Source organism: Caloenas nicobarica, chromosome 18 (assembly GCF_036013445.1).
Source record: "Caloenas nicobarica isolate bCalNic1 chromosome 18, bCalNic1.hap1, whole genome shotgun sequence".
Taxonomy (NCBI): Eukaryota; Metazoa; Chordata; class Aves; order Columbiformes; family Columbidae; genus Caloenas; species Caloenas nicobarica.
Genome location: NC_088262.1, coordinates 987062 through 1004728, shown reverse-complemented (window position 1 = coordinate 1004728; position 17667 = coordinate 987062). Strand labels below are relative to the sequence as shown.

At 55.5% G+C, this 17667-nt stretch overlaps 2 protein-coding genes across 4 annotated transcripts in view; both read right to left on the bottom strand.

The window, feature by feature from the left end:
- Window positions 1-1423: 1423 nt before the first annotated feature.
- Window positions 1424-5945, bottom strand: CHMP6 (charged multivesicular body protein 6). Its single transcript, XM_065647938.1, has 8 exons — window positions 5847-5945; window positions 5292-5401; window positions 4682-4769; window positions 4415-4501; window positions 4240-4305; window positions 3897-3977; window positions 3126-3180; window positions 1424-1724 (listed from the first exon to the last, which is right to left on the bottom strand). Exons 1-8 carry the CDS (start codon window positions 5907-5909, stop codon window positions 1672-1674), a joined length of 603 nt encoding a protein of 200 aa, XP_065504010.1. The 5' UTR covers window positions 5910-5945; the 3' UTR covers window positions 1424-1671.
- Window positions 5946-6888: 943 nt separating this feature from the next.
- The window catches only part of RPTOR (regulatory associated protein of MTOR complex 1), a 103999-nt gene continuing 93220 nt past the window's right edge, over window positions 6889-17667 (bottom strand). For 2 of the 3 annotated variants that reach the window (XM_065647693.1, XM_065647695.1), the window contains 6 exons: window positions 16157-16263; window positions 14077-14204; window positions 13910-13996; window positions 11264-11380; window positions 10619-10748; window positions 6889-9268 (listed from right to left, as the gene is read on the bottom strand). In XM_065647693.1, the coding sequence (XP_065503765.1) occupies window positions 9200-9268; window positions 10619-10748; window positions 11264-11380; window positions 13910-13996; window positions 14077-14204; window positions 16157-16263 (638 nt within the window). In that variant the 3' untranslated portion in view covers window positions 6889-9199. The remainder of the gene's footprint in view (window positions 9269-10618; window positions 10749-11263; window positions 11381-13909; window positions 13997-14076; window positions 14205-16156; window positions 16264-17667) is intronic. The other variant, XM_065647694.1, reaches the window with a different exon arrangement.

Here is a 17667-nt window from a genome sequence, read left to right as displayed (position 1 = left end):
GCACCACCCACTCCAGAGAAAGTTACTTGTCTGCTGAAGTTGCACTGGTTAGTAAACACGGGTCCGACTCTCGTGGGACCCCGGCTTTGTTATGGAACATTAATGAAGGCAGAGCGCAGTGGAACTGGAACGGCGCAGCCCAGGGTCCGGCCCCGGCCCCGGCTCCTGCGGGAGGCCGGGGACACCCCGGCCGGGCTCTGGAGCACCACAGAGGGACATGGCACGGAAGGCAGGACTTGAACCCAGAGCTGCTGCTGGCCCATCGCCACCGGCCAGCAGCAGAAGCTCTGGGGTTATTGGTACTGTCCAGCACCACATCACACAACCCCACAGGCCTGAAGCCACCAAAGGTCTCCAAGGACCCTCCGGGTCCTTCTGCTGTCGCAGAAACAGGGCTTAAGGGTTGCGGCTTCAGGAACATAATAAATAAAGATCTGCAGTGTGCTGAAGAGCATCTGCAAGCTGGCAAGTGAGCTTGCTTCCAGGAACGGCGAAATCTGCCCACCACCTGGCCGGCCAGGCAGCTTCCCAAAGAATTCACCACCTGCGCCGGCCCGTGCTCCGCAGCACAGGGAACCGGCCTCCCCTCCCGCTACGGGGTGAGCGGAGGCTTGGGAGCGTGGATTTAAGAGGCTTCACACCTCTTGCCCGGTACAGAACCGGCCTCACGTTCACCGCAGCCCTCCCGGGAGACAGGCGGCACGGGCGGCCGCGGGAAGCAGAGTCCACCTCAGCCCCTCTGAGCGCTGGGGACGGTGCGGAGCCGGCACAGGACGGCCCCTGCTCAGAACACAGGCAGGAGACTCCCCGCTGTAATTTCAAGAGGCTCATCAGATTTCTGTCGCCCCAGGTCTCCCTCAGCGTTACCAGAGGCGAGCGGGCAGAGCAGGATCTGAACGGGAATCGCTCCCGACCGCCCCGACTCACGCCCGGCGAGTCCAGCTCTGCACCTCGCACGGGAGGTCGGGCTTTTCCCAGTCTGCAGCTGCAGAGCCCAGCATCGCCCGGAGCTGCGCTCAGACAGAACGGCCTCGCGCGCGAGCTGGTTTTACACACGCTGACAGAACCGTTTCCATCCCGCGGCGCCAGGAGTCGCTGCCCGTGGCAGCTCAGGCCGCCCGCACTCCGCCCTTCGCAGCCTCAGACACGGCCCGTCTGACTGACACAGGGACAACAGACACTGGCAGCTCTTCCACAACCAGAACAAGCAGAGGAAAAGCGAAGGGACCAAGCGCAGGCACCAGGGTGATCTGCAGGGCTCCCGGGGGCAGCGGCGCATTCTCGCCCAGCCCAAAGCCCGGGACACTCGTTTCACCCGCGCGACTGCTCCGAGGACGAGACACCTGGGGATTCAGCCAGAGCAAAGGCAGATTTACCACCGAAATCAAACCTAAAGAAAGCATTTGTCTTTGGAAGTCTGAGAGCTGTTGTTTAATCCCGAGACAGCGCAGCTGAGTGAGTTTAGAATTTAAGTTACAAAAAAGAAAGCACTAGAAAATAATCTTGATACAAGAGCAATAATCAGCTGAGGTTCCCCACGTCGCGCAGGGAACCCGGCTCCGATCCGCCCAGCACAGCTGGGATGCTGCCGCGGCGCCGCCTGTTCCCGGCACGCGCCGGGATGGCGAACGGTCCTGCTGAGAGTCACGGGGGGAGCCCCAGCAGCGGGAGTTAAGATGCTGCCACCAGTTCTGGTTTTGGCCTGTTCTTGACGGGGGACGCTTCTGTGGAAGAAAAAGAGACGTGTTACAGAAACAGAGAACACAAATCATCTCCAGTCATCTCCTGTGGAAGAACTAGGACTCATAATCCACTTCTCTGTAGAGGAACAAATGCTTGCACCATACCTGGAAAGTTACTAAACCAATAGAAGTTCATTATAAATAATGCCACATATGCAGCATGTCCCTCTTTTTCACAGCACTTGAAGAATTACACCGGTTCCAGAACGTCCCCGACACAAGTTTAGTTGCCAGCAGCCCAGGGACAGCGGCCTGGGCAGCGCGGGTTCCCCGGGGGCAGAGCAGCTTCTCCCCTCAGCCCTTGGCCCTCAGACACGAGTCTAAACGAGGCTCCGCCGCAGTGGGGCAGCTCCTCAGTTTGTTTGGCCATCCTGCTGCCAAGGCACAGGGGTGACATCTGATCCCGGCTTAGGAGTAAACAAGTGCTAAATTGAAACCAGCCCCGGCCCCCACATCCCAGATCTCTCCTGGGCAGATTCCGCGCAGAGGGAGCTGCTCTTACAGCTCCTGGTTTCCACAAGCAGCACAGCCCAGCCTCAGCGTTCTGCTCCCCAGTTTGTGCTCTGGCCCCCGCCTGGGTCCAGCTCCACCTCACGGTCCGTCTCCGCGGGCAGGTTCCACCTGCAGCTCCTCAGCACAGACAGACGCCCGGTCACTCTGCCCCCCGGCTCGCTCCCGCTCCCTCTCCATGCCCAGCTGCACAAAGCCCGTCGCCGAGGCTGTGGGTCGCCCAGGAGCAAACCCACACGTGGCATCGGTTGAGCGCAGCTCCCGCTCTGACAGTCTTGGGATCTGGAACCCAGCGATCCTCCTTCGGCTCCTCCAGAGTTACTGTTGTTAGCTGACGCGAGGTCACAAGAGCTACAAGTTGTCACAAACCCCAGCTAAACCCGATTTTGTGCAGCACGAACACTGATATCCATGGTCACAACAATTTGTGCTCCTGCGCAGCGGCAGGTTGTGATGACACGGAGGGACTGGTTCAAGTGTCATCAGAAAGTCCTGTCTGGGCGAAGCGCAGAGCCAAGGACCGAGCTTCCCATGGAGCTTCACCGTGGGCCCTGCACGGGGTGTCCCAAGGCAGCTGGAGGCTCACAGCGTGTCCAGAGTGTGACGCGAACAGCAGACGTGACACAAGGAAACTCCTCACCGGGAACGACCAGATGCCGACTGAGCAGAGACCGGAGCCGTGGCTCGCGGTACGGTGAAGGGTCAGCTGGGTTTGCCAGAGCCACGCGGGGAAAGGTCCCACAGCCCAGATCAGCGGGGCTGTAAACCAGAGCATTTCTGGTCCTTCACATTTGCCGGGACAACACAAGAGGAGTGTTGTGGAACTGAGAAGTATGAGAAGCCAAAGCTGCAGAGTGCGCAGAGAAAACGTACCTGGGGTCTTCTCTGGGAGAGGCTCTGAAGGAACTTCTGGAAGCTCCATCTGTTCCTGCAAGAACATCGAAGATGACACATGACACACACCCCACGCCCCAGGTGGCGGTCACAGAGCCTTGCACCAGGGTTTTGTACAAAGACTGTCGGGGAACAGAGAAACAATACACGAGATTTCACATCCAAACTGACGTCTGCCCCGGAACTGCAGGAATGGTTACGGGCCTCAGTACCGCCCAACGAGAAAGCACGGGGCTTGTGTGAGGACTCAGAGAGACTAACAGGACCCTGCATTAGCTACGAGTCTCCTCGAACCAATGCTCGTGGCAGATCCTCCACCTCAGTCCACTCTGGCTGCTCATTTCCCACAGCAGAGCCCACCCAGGGCTCAGAACAGCCACAGGCACCACAGAGATGATGGGGACAGTGACAGACAGCGACTTGTGTCACCTGAGCATGGCCCAGGACCTTCTGGATCTTCATCTAGTGACGTGGAACAGACACCCAGTAAGGACAGAGAGCAGCTGACTGTAGCAGACAGCAAATAAAGTACAACCCTTAGCAGGATCCCACTCCAAATGACCCCGGTGTAGAGCAATTAGCTTCATCTTTGGTGACACAATAATTGGGCACAAATAGGTGTAATTGAGATCTCTGGCAGAATAGGAGAAGCTATTGAGAGTGAAGGAAAAGGTTCTTTCTCCCCTATTACAAACAGCTTTCTCAAATTGTGGATAAAAAGTAACTACAAGAAAATCACACTAGTCCTACCTGAGTAATAGCATCTAATTCTTCTAGAATGGCATCTTCATCCTCCTCAGTCAGGCTGCCGGCCAGTAACTCATCTATTTGCTAGAAAGAGAGAAAAAGACATTTTCCAGTCAATAACAGTGTAGCAGAAGCAGCTCCGTGACTCGTACAGGGTACACACGCAAGGGAGAGCAATGTAAACGTGGGCTGAAGGGGTACTCGGAACACCAGCAAAGCCAATTTTTCTGCAGGAAACTGGGATTTAACTCCCAATCTGCCTCTGAGATAAGTCTGGGAAGAGCGCACACACCAGTGCGTATGACAGGCTGTCTCTCTCACAACTGCTCACACACACAGTACGTACCCTCTGGTACTCCACAGCATCCTGGGTTTCACCTATTATCCTTTCTACTTCTTCTATTGACATAACCTGAAGAAAAGAGCCAAAAATCCACCCATGAGCGAGGCCTGTGGGGAGGCTGCTGCCAACAGCCGGGACTCTGCCCCGTCCAGGGCTCGGCTGCCCTGGCCACACGCACCTGGTGCATTTTGTTCAGACATTCGTTGCCTATTTTTAGACCCTCGATGACTTTCATCTCAATCTGGGTGAATTCAATATCCTGGACCTGAAACAGAAAGGAACATGGGAAACATCACGGGCTGCAACATTCCCATCGCGTGCCAGATACGGACTGTCCAGAACCCCAGAGAAACTGCGCGGAGACATCAGGGAATTCCGGTCATCAGGAGGAGCCCTCCCAGGACACAGACTCGCACCGAGCGCACAGCAACCGCTTCTCACTCACCATCCGCTCCAAGTTGCTGATTTGGTTTTCCGTTTTATCTAGAAGTTGCTCTTGGTAACGTTTCTTCTTCAGCAAGAGCATAGCTTTTCTGAAGGAAAACAGGAGGAGCAAAACTCAGCACAGGGAAAAGCAAAAAAAGCCTAAAAAAAAAAATCACGTCAAAGTCATATTTGTTTTGTGCTTTTCCCAAAAGATAAAAAACCCGTGCAAACTAAGTGACATCTCTGAACTGCTGCTGTGAACAATAAGGATGAACAAATCATCTATTTGCCATCTAGTACCTGAAAACGTAGGTATATTTGTTGTGGATTAGGAGTTTGCTGGGCCAGTCGTGCTGCGGTGATGCCAAAGTCCTTGCCACAAAAGGCTGATGATACACAAAACGAGGCCCCGGCCCCGGCACCCGCAGGTGCCACCGACACAACGTGGGCCAGATACGACCGCTTTTCAATGGCCTGATTTAACACCGGCCTTGAACGCCTCTCTGGGCTTCGAGTATAAAACCTGAAGCCTCATTTCTGAAATGAGAATCCGTGACCACCTCCCAGCCCATCAGCCCCCCAGCCCGTAACTGCTCCTGCCCGGGACAAGGACCGTTCCCCCCGCTCACTCTTTCTTCCCGTCCCGCAGCAGCTCCCGGGCCAGCGCTCGCTCCCGCTCCAGGTTCAGGCTGATCCGCTTCTGGTACTGCCGGAGCTTGTCCCGCTGCTGCTTCAGTTGCTGGCGGAGAGACGGGACAGATGGACGGAGGGACGGACGGAGGGACGGGACAGATGGACGGAGGGACGGGACAGATGGACGGAGGGACGGGACAGATGGACGGGACAGATGGACGGAGGGACGGGACAGATGGACGGAGGGCCGGGCGGGCGGACAGCTGTCACCAGCCGGGCCCGGGCAGCGCCGGCCCGTTCCCGTTCCCCGCCCCGGGCTCTTCCCCCCGTGTCACCGGCGGCACCGACACCGGGGCCGCACCCGCCGTTAGAGACACACGATCGCCTCGGCCTCTCCCCCTCCCCGGTGCGGGGCCCCGCCGGCCGCCCGCTCGGGAGCCCGGGCCCGGGGCGGGCAGGGCCAGCGGCCCCGGGGAAACGCGCCCGCGCTGACCGAGGTGGGCCCGGCCTCCCCCGCGGCCCCGGCCCGGGGCTCCCCCGGCCGCGCTCACCAGCACCGCCTTGTCCTGCTCCGTGACGCGGCTCCGCCGCTTCCGCCCGAACAGGTTCCCCATGGCCCCGCCGCCGCCGCTCCTGCCCCGGGCGGCGCGGCCGCCACGCCCCGGCCACGCCCCGGCCACGCCCCCCGCGACGGCGGCCGCGCAGGGCCCGGCCCGGCAGAACGCGAAGGCGAGAGCGGCGCAGCGGCGAGCGGGAAGCACTGGGGGGCGCTGTGGGACCGGGCGGGGAACGGGGGATGCGGGCATGTAGGGCACCGGGACTATAGGGGATGCGGGGATGTAGGGCACCGGGACTATAGGGGATGCGGGGATATAGGGGACCGGGACTATAGGGGATGCGGGGATATAGGGGACCGGGACTATAGGGGATGCGGGGATATAGGGGACCGGGACTATAGGGGATGCGGGGATGTAGGGCACCGGGACTATAGGGGATGCGGGGATATAGGGCACCGGGACTATAGGGGATGCGGGGATATAGGGGACTGGGACTATAGGGGATGCGGGGATATAGGGGACCGGGACTATAGGGGATGCGGGGATGTAGGGGACCGGGACTATAGGGGATGCGGGGATATAGGGGACCAGGACTATAGGGGATGGGGGCTCTAGGGGATGGGGACTATAGGGGATGGGGGGAGATAGGGTATGGGGACTATAGGGGATGGGGAGCTATAGGGGATGGGGGGATATAGGGGATGGGGACCATAGGGGTGAGGAAGGGGCGCTGGAGCGGCTGGGGTGCTCCAGGGCTGCAGGTGGTGAAGAACGGAGACCCCCGTCCCCACCAGCCCCTGCAGGGACCTGTCCCCGTGTCCCCTGGTCCCCGTGTCCCCAGAGGTCTCTGCTCAGCCGCAGCAGCAGCGACCGCAGCCTGTGCCAGTGTCCCCTGCCCAGGGGTCCCGGTGACAACGGCCGCTGCTCCCTGGGGAAATGCCCCAAATCACAGGGCTCGTTCCCCTGAGATGGGACCTGGTGCCCCCTCCCCATGACTGCCCCAGGAAACGAGCCTCACACCGGGAAGTGTTTCTGCATTTATTTTTTATTAACCATTTATTTGTTTGTAATTGTTTTACTCTCACATTACAATCCTGTGGATTTTTTAATATATTTTTTTAAATTTTATTCTTGTAAAATAAATAGAGATAAGTGAACTTTTAGGTAGGATGCTCTCCAGACCCTTGGTTAAACTCCATGATTGAATCTCTGCATCAGACCTGTGGAAATACAGCCCGCACACGCTCACATGAAAGCTCGACAGGTCGAGTTAGTTAAAAACCCACCTCCTGGCAGCAGCTCCCCCCACGCATCTGCCCATTGCGCCAGGTATTTCCTGTTCTTTAAATGAATACACTGATAGAAGTTAAAAATCTACTGTCTGTGTTGTGTTTTTTTAAGCTGTGTATGTTAATCGGTTACATACAGATCCCAAACTCGGCTCCGTGTGGCCGGGCGGAGGGGACACGAACCGCTGGGACCGGTACCCGCACAGCCCGGGAGCGGGTTGGGAAGAGGCACAGCTCTGTTACACCATAATTCAACTTTTGGCAGCTCAAAAGTGGATTTTTAGGTAGTTTTTCTTAAGTTTAAAGCCTTTGATTCATCGTCCAGTGAAGTGGCCCTTGGCCTCCCGGCGGCAGGGGGACAGTGACGGTGCTCAGGGTGAGGACGCGGCGCCCGGCGCTGGCAGCTGCTCCACCGCCACGGTCCCAGGTCCCTCACCGGCACTGCTGTCCGGACGGGCGGCACTTGGCATTCGGCGTCCCCGCAGCCTGGGGCGGCCACCGGGCCAAACCGGGACGACCACCTCGGCACCCCCGGCGTGGCCCAGCCGCCTCAGCACATCAGGAAACAGGATAATGTGGTGTCCACGGCGCAGTGCCGGGTCAGCCGCGCTCCGCAGGGTTTGCTGGGAGCCTGCAGACCCCGTGACATCGGCTGGAAGGAAAACCGGCGACTCCTGGACTCAGCAGCTCAGGCTGTGTCACCGCAGCGATTTTTGCAGAGTGCGAGTTCTGTTCTTAGCAGTTAAACCGCAGCCACCACTTGAAGGAAACATGTCCTGTGGCTTTGCCTACCCCTTCCCCACACCCATCTCCAGACCCATCATGGATTTCCAGGGACAGAAACATTAATTATTCAGGGCGGAAGGTACGGAAGGAGGAGCAAGCTTTCCCCTGGAGAGCTGGGACAAAGCTGCTCTGCTCCAAGCAGGAGGACCTGCCACCTTCCCCCTGTTCAGTGATTCTCTTGTGCTCAGACCACGTGTGGTTCCATGCCCAGTTGTGCAGGGACAGACAGACGGGCCACGGCCACGCCGTGTGCAGCTGCACATGCAGGGCAGCAAGTGTGCAAATCCTCCCGATCGTCACCTTGCTGAGTGTCAGCCCATCGCAGCGCGACGACGGCCCGCGCTGACCCCGAGCTCCCGCGCTGTCCCGCGTGTTCGTGAGTTCCCCGTGGGCAGAGGGACAGTGACCACAGCAGCAACAGTGACCGAGACGCCCCCGACCTCCTCACCACACGTGCGCTCGGGGGGACAGTGGTTACGTGTGTGACTTGCTCCAGGCGCTGGGACGTCAGAGATGTCCCTTCTCTTCCCTCTTCCTCGACGTGCAGCCTTATGGTTGGGTGGCATCCTGCCCTGCGCTCCTGTCGCCTCCTCAAGCCCTTTCTTCTGGATTCCTGCCTCCCTCGCCACCGCGCCGCCTCCTGTCCCGGTTCCACTGGAGAGGACGCTGCAGGGGGGACCAGGTTCATGCGGAGGAGACACTTCCCCGCCGTGCCCGCGCTCGGCGGTGCAGGAGCACGGATGTCGTTCTGCAGGGGCACGGCTCGGGTCCCGCTGCCCCGGCGAGGAATCACCGCGGGCACAGGGCAGCGGCAGCTGGAGGGTCCCGTGTCCGGCCGAGCGCACGGAGCTGTAGGCGAGTCCTGACTCCAGTCCTTACAGCGACCTACGCTCCAGCAAAACAAAGGAACAAAGACTAAACCAGAAAACCCTTTTCAAGGGTATTGCCTCATCCAGTCCTTCCAAGCTCAGGAGCTGTGTTTCTAACAGAGAAGCCAACCATTGGAAACAAAAATAAAACGTTCCTTTTCTGTAGCTTTTAGAGGATATAGCTGGAAGAAAAAAAAAAAAAAAAGAAAAAAAAGAAAAAAGGAGATTGTCTCTCTTCCCCTTGTCAAAATCATCAGTAGCTAAGTCAGAAAAAAAAATGTTCAAGTTATGGTTTGCAGCAGCAGCCAACGCTAAACATTCAAGTCGATAATTTCACTATGTACACTGTGGGTGAGACACGGCCCTGCCCGCTGGGCTCCCCGCTCCGGCGCCGCTCCGGCCGCTATCTGACCCGCTTCTCCACCGAGTACACCGAGATGTAGTAGTCGTTGCTGCCCACGGCCAGGTGAGGCTGCGGAAAGAGCAAACGGGGACAAACGCACACGTGTCAGGCGGTGCCGAGCGCAGGCAGAGGGGAACCGTCCACATTTCCAGCAGAAACGCCCAGATGCTCCAGAGCTCTTAAGTGCATCTGCCAGCGCGGCTCTGACGACAGCTCTGCCAGCACCGACAGCGTCCCAGCGAGTTATGTGCCCATTTCAGCCACAGGGAAAAATTATGGCGACCATTACTTGCCAACCACTAACATAATTTTTCTAAATGGCTGCAAATCTGCTAGTTAGGAGCAGTTGCCTGGACTGAAAATGAGCGTTTCCTCTGCTGAGAGGCCCAGGAGCGATCCCCGCGTGGAGATGCACACTGGCCAGGGCTGGGGTTGCTTGTTTGAAGAGAAAACATTTCCAATGATCGGCCGCTTCTTCCTCCATCCCCCAAACTGCAGGACAGCCAAATCGGGTTTTTGCAAAGGGGCGTTTGGAGGCTGAGGACATGCTGAGCGTTCCTGTGCCCCGCTGTCCCCAGGATGGGGGACACATCCCTCCCTCATATCAAATACGTATCAAATATCTGTGTTCTGATCTGCAGGTTCCTAAAATAACTCCCTGTCTAAACGACTTCTTTAACCTCCTCCTGTTTTTCCTATCCATTCATGTTGTTTTCTTAGGCTTTCGATCTCCTTTATTTATTCTCGTCTCTGGGTGAGCACGAGTCCATAATGCAGATGGGCACCTACCTCCTAATTAAGTACCAACCAGATTCTCTCTCTAATGACTACTGCAGAGTCACCTCAGCTGTGACATATTCTGAAATTTCCTTTTTACTCTGATTCATCCTATACTTTATCAGCTTATGCCTCTAACTTTTGCAGTTCTCTCATTTTTCTGATGTGCAGTTTCTCTACTGCGTCAGGTCTTACATAAGGCGGTGTAAAAGCCGCCCCAGAGACACGAGGTGAGCCTACCGCCTGCAGGAGAACAGGACGGAATAAATAAGCACATAAAATCTGGCGTGCTGGAAGTGAGAGGCTGCACCAGCTCCAGGTGAATTCACCCCGGACAAACCGCCGAGCCAGGCTGCAGCCCGGAGCGACGGGGATGCACGGGAAGCGGATTTCAGGTTGATCCGGCAGCACAAAGGGCTGAGCCGCCGGCCGACCTGCACGTTGTCACCCAGCGGCTCTGGTGGCACTACCGGCCTGGGCGTCTGGAGCAGCTGCGAGGACACGACCGAGCACCGAGAGGCACCTCGAGCACCCTCAGGAGACGGGACAGGGGCAGCATCTCCCTCTGCACCTTTCCCGCTTCCAACACGGACGTTAACTAAGAAACACAAATTGCAAAATCCCGAAAGAGAGAATACAGACCCAGTGAGGATGGAAAGCCAGGCAGCTGATGGCTCCAACTCTTTGTCCCATAAAACCATCGTAGTATTTGATATTGTTGATCAGCTCCCCGTTCCCATTGTAGATGGCAGTGAACTGATTCATCGAGCCACTGGAGGGGAATCAAGAGAACACGGTGTCACTGGGAATGCTGTGGTGACAACAGTATTGCTGCCTCCAGCCCCCCGTTCAGCCGTGTCGATGGAGCTGCCCATCAGACCAGCGGAATGACCGACTTCACGGCAACCTGGGCGCAGAGACCGGCAGGGCTGCAACCACCCTCCCCGTCACGCTGCAGGATGAGACAGAAGCCACCAGCTGGGGCACACGCACCGAGAGCAGATCCCTGTAACCCCCAGGATACGCGGCTCAGAGCCCCAAATACACGTTAACTTGGAACAGCGATGTGACGCAGGTGTGTATGACCGTACATCGCCACCCCCGGTCACTGGTGTTGCACTAACGCGTGCGAGGGAGAAAACACCTGAGCTGCAAACATAGGAAAGAAGCTCCACTGTGTGTGGTGAGGTTTAAACAAAACCAGCAAAACCCCAGGAACAGTGTCTGCAGAGACAAACTGACCGCTCTGTCCCCTCCAGGGACACGGGAGATGGAACCAGAACTTACCAAGCGAAGAGGTTGGCTTGTGGGTGAATGTCAAGGGCCGTCAGCCCTTTGACTATCTGCAGGACCTTCATGGACTCGGGCATCCGGGGGTCGAAGAACCGCACGTCTCCGTTCACACTGCCAACACACGAGTTTCACAGCGTCAGCTGTACCAGAGCAGAGCCTGCAGCCCACGGAACGGAGCCACGTGCCTGTCTGTGAGCTGAGCGGTTCCGGAAAACAAGGATAGAGGAGACGCGCGCCCTCGCCGCCTCCGTCAGCACGGCTGAGTTCCCACTGATGTCACTTGTACCTGGTACCAGCCACACAACGCGGCACGTGCTGTGCAAACCTCTCTGCGCTGCCTCAGGAGCGAGCCATTATTGCTTTAGCGCTCACAGCTCATCGCTAAGTGCCTTCGCTGTCATGTCATGCTCAATACACCCGGCTGCACGTCAGACCCAAATTCCTTCTCCTTTTCACAGTAGGAAATTGTATTAGAAAACTCAAACCAGATGGGATCTGCTGGTCCCATCCGTTCTGCCCAATGTCTGGGCACAGATGCACAAGCCCCTGCTGACCAAAGTACTCGCTGGACCAGGCGTAACGAACCCGCTAACGCGCAGGCCACGCGTCAGCCCCGTTAATGACTGATCTGGGAAGAGAGGGGGAAGCAACAGTGGCAGCGGTGAGATGCTGTGCTTAGAGATCAAGCGCCTTCCGAACACCAGTGGCTCTACATCAGCAGCATCCCATCCGTCAGGATGCGGAGAGGGGGCAGCTTTGCCCACAGCCCTGGGTTCTGCTGTGCTACATCTGCTTTTCTGAACGCCTTGGAAGAGACTGGGCGACTGGCGCACAGAAAGACAAACAGAAAAATCTCTTACGGAAAGTAAATCCAACAACAACTAATCCGATCTTACTCCGCTGGCAGCAGAAGCAAGGCTTTTGGTACCACAACTTTCAAAGTGTTATTTGTTTCCCAAGTCACTGATGGCCATACAACTGTGAATTGCCTACAGAGTGAAGAACAACGAAAGCATTAAGAAGCACATTGCCTTTGCTTGCTTTACCTCTGGAATTCCTACTACTGATCAAAACGCTGCTATACAGGATCACTCATATCATTATAAGAAGCTGCAACTCCAGCTGTCACATAATTAAATTCAAGACAAATTAAATTTGATGTTGATTTAGATCCTAAAAACTAGATGGAAACATTGTTTGAGAGGGATCAAATATACAGTAAATTCATTTAAAGCTTTGAACCTTAATAAGACTCAAAAATGGTTCTGAATGTATTGGAAGACCAGGCAAGAGCCTTAAAATGGAAGTGACGTTCTGTGATGAGGGACCACATGGGAAACACATCCCTGGTGAACAATAACAGGCAACACCAAGCCAACGACAGCTAAGCTACCAAACAAGATATTCAGAAGGTGTTTAAGGGCCTGGCAGCCTGACAAAGCAGAGCCGATGGCAGCACCAGCACACGGACCAACGCGGCTGAGCCGGCATCACCGGGCAACGGGGAGTCCCGGACCCGGCTCAGCATCACCAGCCCTGGTACAACCTCCTGCTTGGTCCAGAGACAAGTCCTGCTGAGCTTCAGAGGGCTCCTGCCCAGCAATACAATCCTTGGGGTTTTTCAGGCAATAGTTACACCAAGGCCTCGCTACGTCCTGACATTCGTTGTTCTTGGATCTTGCTGTCAGCTGAAGGAGAGAGTGAACTGGGAGAAACAGAGCAAGGTGGCTTGTCCCAGCAAACCGAGTCCCTCTGGGATGAGACCAGACCTGTCTTTTCAAGTGGAACACTTCCTCACACCTCTTCAAACCCCAGAGAAAGCAGCACGTGCTGAGGAGAGGGGAAAACCCGCCCCCAGAGCCGGGCTGGCCGAGCGCACAGGCCTGACCCCCGGGCTGCTGAAGGAGATTACCGAAGGGAAGATTAAAAACTCTAATACGTGAGCTCGACAAATCTGGCAGCTGCCTCACATAATCCCCTTTCTGAAAATCTTAATACATTTTTGCTGGCCAACCCCCCACCTCGGGAATGTTCTGAATCTCAGAAAATTATGCTTTGTTTTCATTTTGTAATCAAGAAAAAGAGCCTCTTTGTGTGCAAACAGCGGCTTTGTGACAACAAATTATATTCTGCTGTTCTTTAATGGCCAAATAAGTATATGCTGCTCTCTCTCCACCGTATTTACCAGGCAGCAGAAATGGATTTATGTGCAGAAAATTGCCAGACAGCAAAGTAATCCTGCACAGCAATATGCCCAACAGATGCAACACCAACCTTCCTTCTCGTGTTCCCTCTCAAATGACCCTGTGGAGATGTCGGCAATAAACAACCACCACAAGATTTACTGTCTCTAGCTCGGGTTTCTGGTTCACCCGATTCCTCCCTCACACGCCTCGTGATGGTGATTTCAGCAAAACCGCCTCCTTGTTGACTCTCAGGCCTCACTAACAGGCTTCCCAGGAAAGCTTCACAGCTCCTTCTGCCTCCTCTCCACCGACTTTGGCGCGGCAGTTAATTACTGAAGCAAACATCAAGCCAAAGAGCTTCACTCTCTTAGCGTTTGGAATACCAGAGGCAGAATTTAGACAGAAAAACAAACTGTTTAAGAGACACCAGCTCAAAGGGGAAAATCTCTGCTACCTGACGCTCATGATGTTGCCCTCGGGGTGTTTCTGCAGGTAGGCTTTCACCACCCAGGCCGTGTGCTCCCGGTACGTCATCACCCGGCTGAGGAACAAGCAGAGAAATGGTTGGAAGGGCAGGAGGTGGGAAGGGGAGATCCCAGCGAGCCGGGGCCGGGGAGTTACCATTCGCTCAGAGCCATCCTCCTGTCGAACACGCGGATGGAGCCGTCACCCAGCCCCGCCACGATCAGCGAGCGGTGGGAGTCGCAGGACAGGCTGGTGACGCAGCTGTCGGCGCCGGTGGGGATGTCCTGGGGAGAAAGCACACGGCAACCAAGCTGGGACCAGCACGTGTCTTCAGGTCACTGCAGCCAAGGTCCCAAACCAGACGGACCCTGTGTCCTCCTGCTCTTCCTCTCCCCATCTGTAAATTGCTCCAAAACTCACCCGAGGTTTCCACCGCTCACTACGACACTGCGTTGGGGGGAAGTTTTCCTTCAGGCTCTCTGGACATGACCAGAAACGTGGGGTGGGGACCTGGGGCCGGCGGTCACTGTGCCTGAGCCACCAGTCCCACAGTTCAACCCAAAGAGCCCGGCCCAGAGCAGCAGTTCCAGCAAAACCAGCTTTTGCAAATCATTCAGCTTTATAAACCCAACTGAAGGCAAAGTCTATTTTGGGAAGGAGGAGTTAAAATTATTCACTACTGAGGACACCTAATTAGTTAAAAGAAAAGGCCAGGGGAGTTATTTCTCCATAAACCATCTTTGCTGTGTAGAAGTTGGAAATGCCATTGGGATGGCAGGAGGGACAATTTGTATTTGGAGGAGAACAGTCATCCGAGACAAATAAACCTGTAGAAAGCAGAAACTCACAACGACATACATAGAACCACACACAAAACCAAACGGACACTCTAACGCTACTTTCCCCCTTTTTACTTGCTATAAGGAAAAGAATTGCTTGGAAAATGTCTGTGCCCATTATGAAGAAAAACATTTTCAATTAAAATAGGTAAAAACTAAGCAGCACTGGAAAAGTCAGGTAACAATCAGGAGGCACGTTTGAGCTGCATTAGGTAATTTCACAGCTCAACGCTATTTTTGTGCACGTTCCCCTTTTGCAGCCCCACGGGATCCTGCCTTTGAAGCAGGACCTGTCAGCAGGAGCGAAAATGAAGCTCCTGCTTCGCCAGCGGCAGCCCCGGCACTTCCCAGCGCCGCGGCTCAGAGCGGACGGCACCGTCAGTACCGGGATCACAGAGCGGACGGCACCGTCGGTACCCGGGATCGCGGAGCGGACGGCACCGTCGGTACCGGGATCACAGGGCGGACGGCACCGTCGGTACCGGGATCACAGGGCGGACGGCACCGTCGGTACCCGGGATCGCGGAGCGGACGGCACCGTCGGTACCGGGATCACAGGGCGGACGGCACCGTCGGTACCGGGATCACAGAGCGGACAGCACCGTCGGTACCCAGGATCGCGGAGCGGACGGCACCGTCGGTACCGGGATCACAGGGCAGACGGCACCGTCGGTACCGGGATTGCGGAGCGGACAGCACCGTCGGTACCGGGATCGCGGAGCGGACAGCACCATCGGTACCGGGATCACAGGGCGGACGGCACCGTCGGTACCGGGATCACAGGGCGGACGGCACCGTCGGTACTGGGATTACGCGGCGCCGTGGCGCTTTGTGCTGGACTCCACTGCTCCCGCATTACTGAGGCAGGAAGTTTCAATCACTTGAATTTCAACACAACCGATCTTGGCAATTAAAGAAGAAACAACATGCTTTTAGATACTTTCAGCACGATCATTAATCATCACCATTTAAAAGATTTTCACCTCCTAGATTTTGCTGTTCCCTAATTTACATAGAAAAAAATAATATGTGAAAGTAATTAAGATTAAGATAGGCTTAATTATCCTGCATTGCAGGGTCAAAGTGTCGTAATTAATGTTCATTCAAGGGTAATTAATTTCTAGAAGCTTTGAAAACTAGTGTTCCTTTTTCCTCCAGCATGGTGACTCCGCTCTCATAGACCAGCTGCTTCTCCTTGTAATTCCTGAGAAATGTTTATTTGATTACAATTGACATCAAGACTTGCAGCATGGAGGGGGTTGGTCTCTTCTCTAAAGGAACAAGCAACAGGACGAGAGGAAACGGCCCCAAGTTGTGCCAGGGGAGGCTGAGGTTGGGTACTGGAACATGGGACATGGTCCGGGAGGGAGAAGGTGAGTGGGACAAACAGACATTACCTGGACTTTCATTTCCCGATCTGTGTCCCAGATCCGGATTATCCTCACGTCTCCCGATGTCATCAGGAGCCCGGTTTCTTGTTCCCAGTCAACCACCATTCCTGCTCCTAAGATAAAACACAGGCAGGACATGCAAATTAATCTCCGCATCGGCACAGGCAGAGCTGCACTAATTAGAACATCGGCTTTCATGACCCCATGCTACAGAAATTATCGTCATTAGAGGAAATTTAAAATGACATACACACACATCCATAAGTCCTCCAAATGGGATCAAATCAGCTGGTCCTGGATTTGAGTCCAAAACCTGTCTTTGAGCCCTGGGTTGGCTTAAGTGCTCAGCAAAGCCGAGGTGCGGATGCTCCTCCAGATGGGACTGCAGCCCCAGGACTCTGCTGAGCTACCGGGGGCTTCCAAGGGAGGCTCGATAAATTATCCACCACTTAATAGAACACTGGACTGAATGATGATTGAAGTAAACGACACTGGGACAACTCACACAGCAAGACCCTCTGGGTTACCGTGACTCCTCATTCTAACAGCAAGGTGGGGCTAAGGGGAGAGGTTTCTAAACACGGACTAGCAAAGTCAGTGCTGCAAGACACTGAATTAAACAGCTTGGTAGGAGTACAGACCAATTCCTATACAGATACGGAGAGGAACATTCTGCAGTACACTAGCTAAAATACATCTACGAGAGCTTTTGCTCCTCACCTTTGAGGGCACAGACTGATTGCGAGGTGAAGCTCAGAAAAACATCCCATCCGTGCTGTAAGAGAATTAGAGGGGATGTTCTATCCCCAAATCACTCTACACGGGCACCTGCTTACAGACGGGCTGGCGAGGGCCTGAACTGCTGAACTTTGCCGGTACAGCAATTTCCAGAGAAGAGCAAGTGTCTGTCACCTCCTTTGCCCGCCGGAGGAACAGGATGTCACCAAGCTGACTGTCCTGAGCACCGAGCGCACCGGCACCAGCACAAACCAGCTGCTGGGACTCAGGAAACGGCTGGCGGTGAAACCCCTGATTCAGCAGGGGAAAGCTCCGAGGAACAATTCTTGTATGTTTAATTAGCAGGGACTTCTTTGTACCTGTGTGCCGCCTCCGCAGTGCTGAAACGCTGTGCTTAAAGCAGAGAGCTCTGCACAAATTCTCTTTTGCTTTTTGTGCTGCAAAGGCTGACCAAGCCCAAATCTACGGGTTTTCCAGGGAGACTATTATTCGCACATCAAAACCACAAGCAAGTGCTACCCCAGGGAAGCAGCCGAGCTCCGGTTTGCGGCTGTTTCCATCTCCGAGGCCGGGCTGTCCCGTGGGCAGCTCCAGCGCCCTGTGCGGCGCAGCCGCTGGTGCTGAGCAGCGCTGGGCAGCCCTGCGCCGGGACGTGCTCTGCAGCGCCCAGGGCTGCGGGCTCTGCTCCCAGCCAGACTCCGGCATTTCCGCTCCGCAACTTGCTCTTCCAGAAGGTACAAATGTGCTTTTGTCTCAATTTACTGCAAGGAATTAACCCC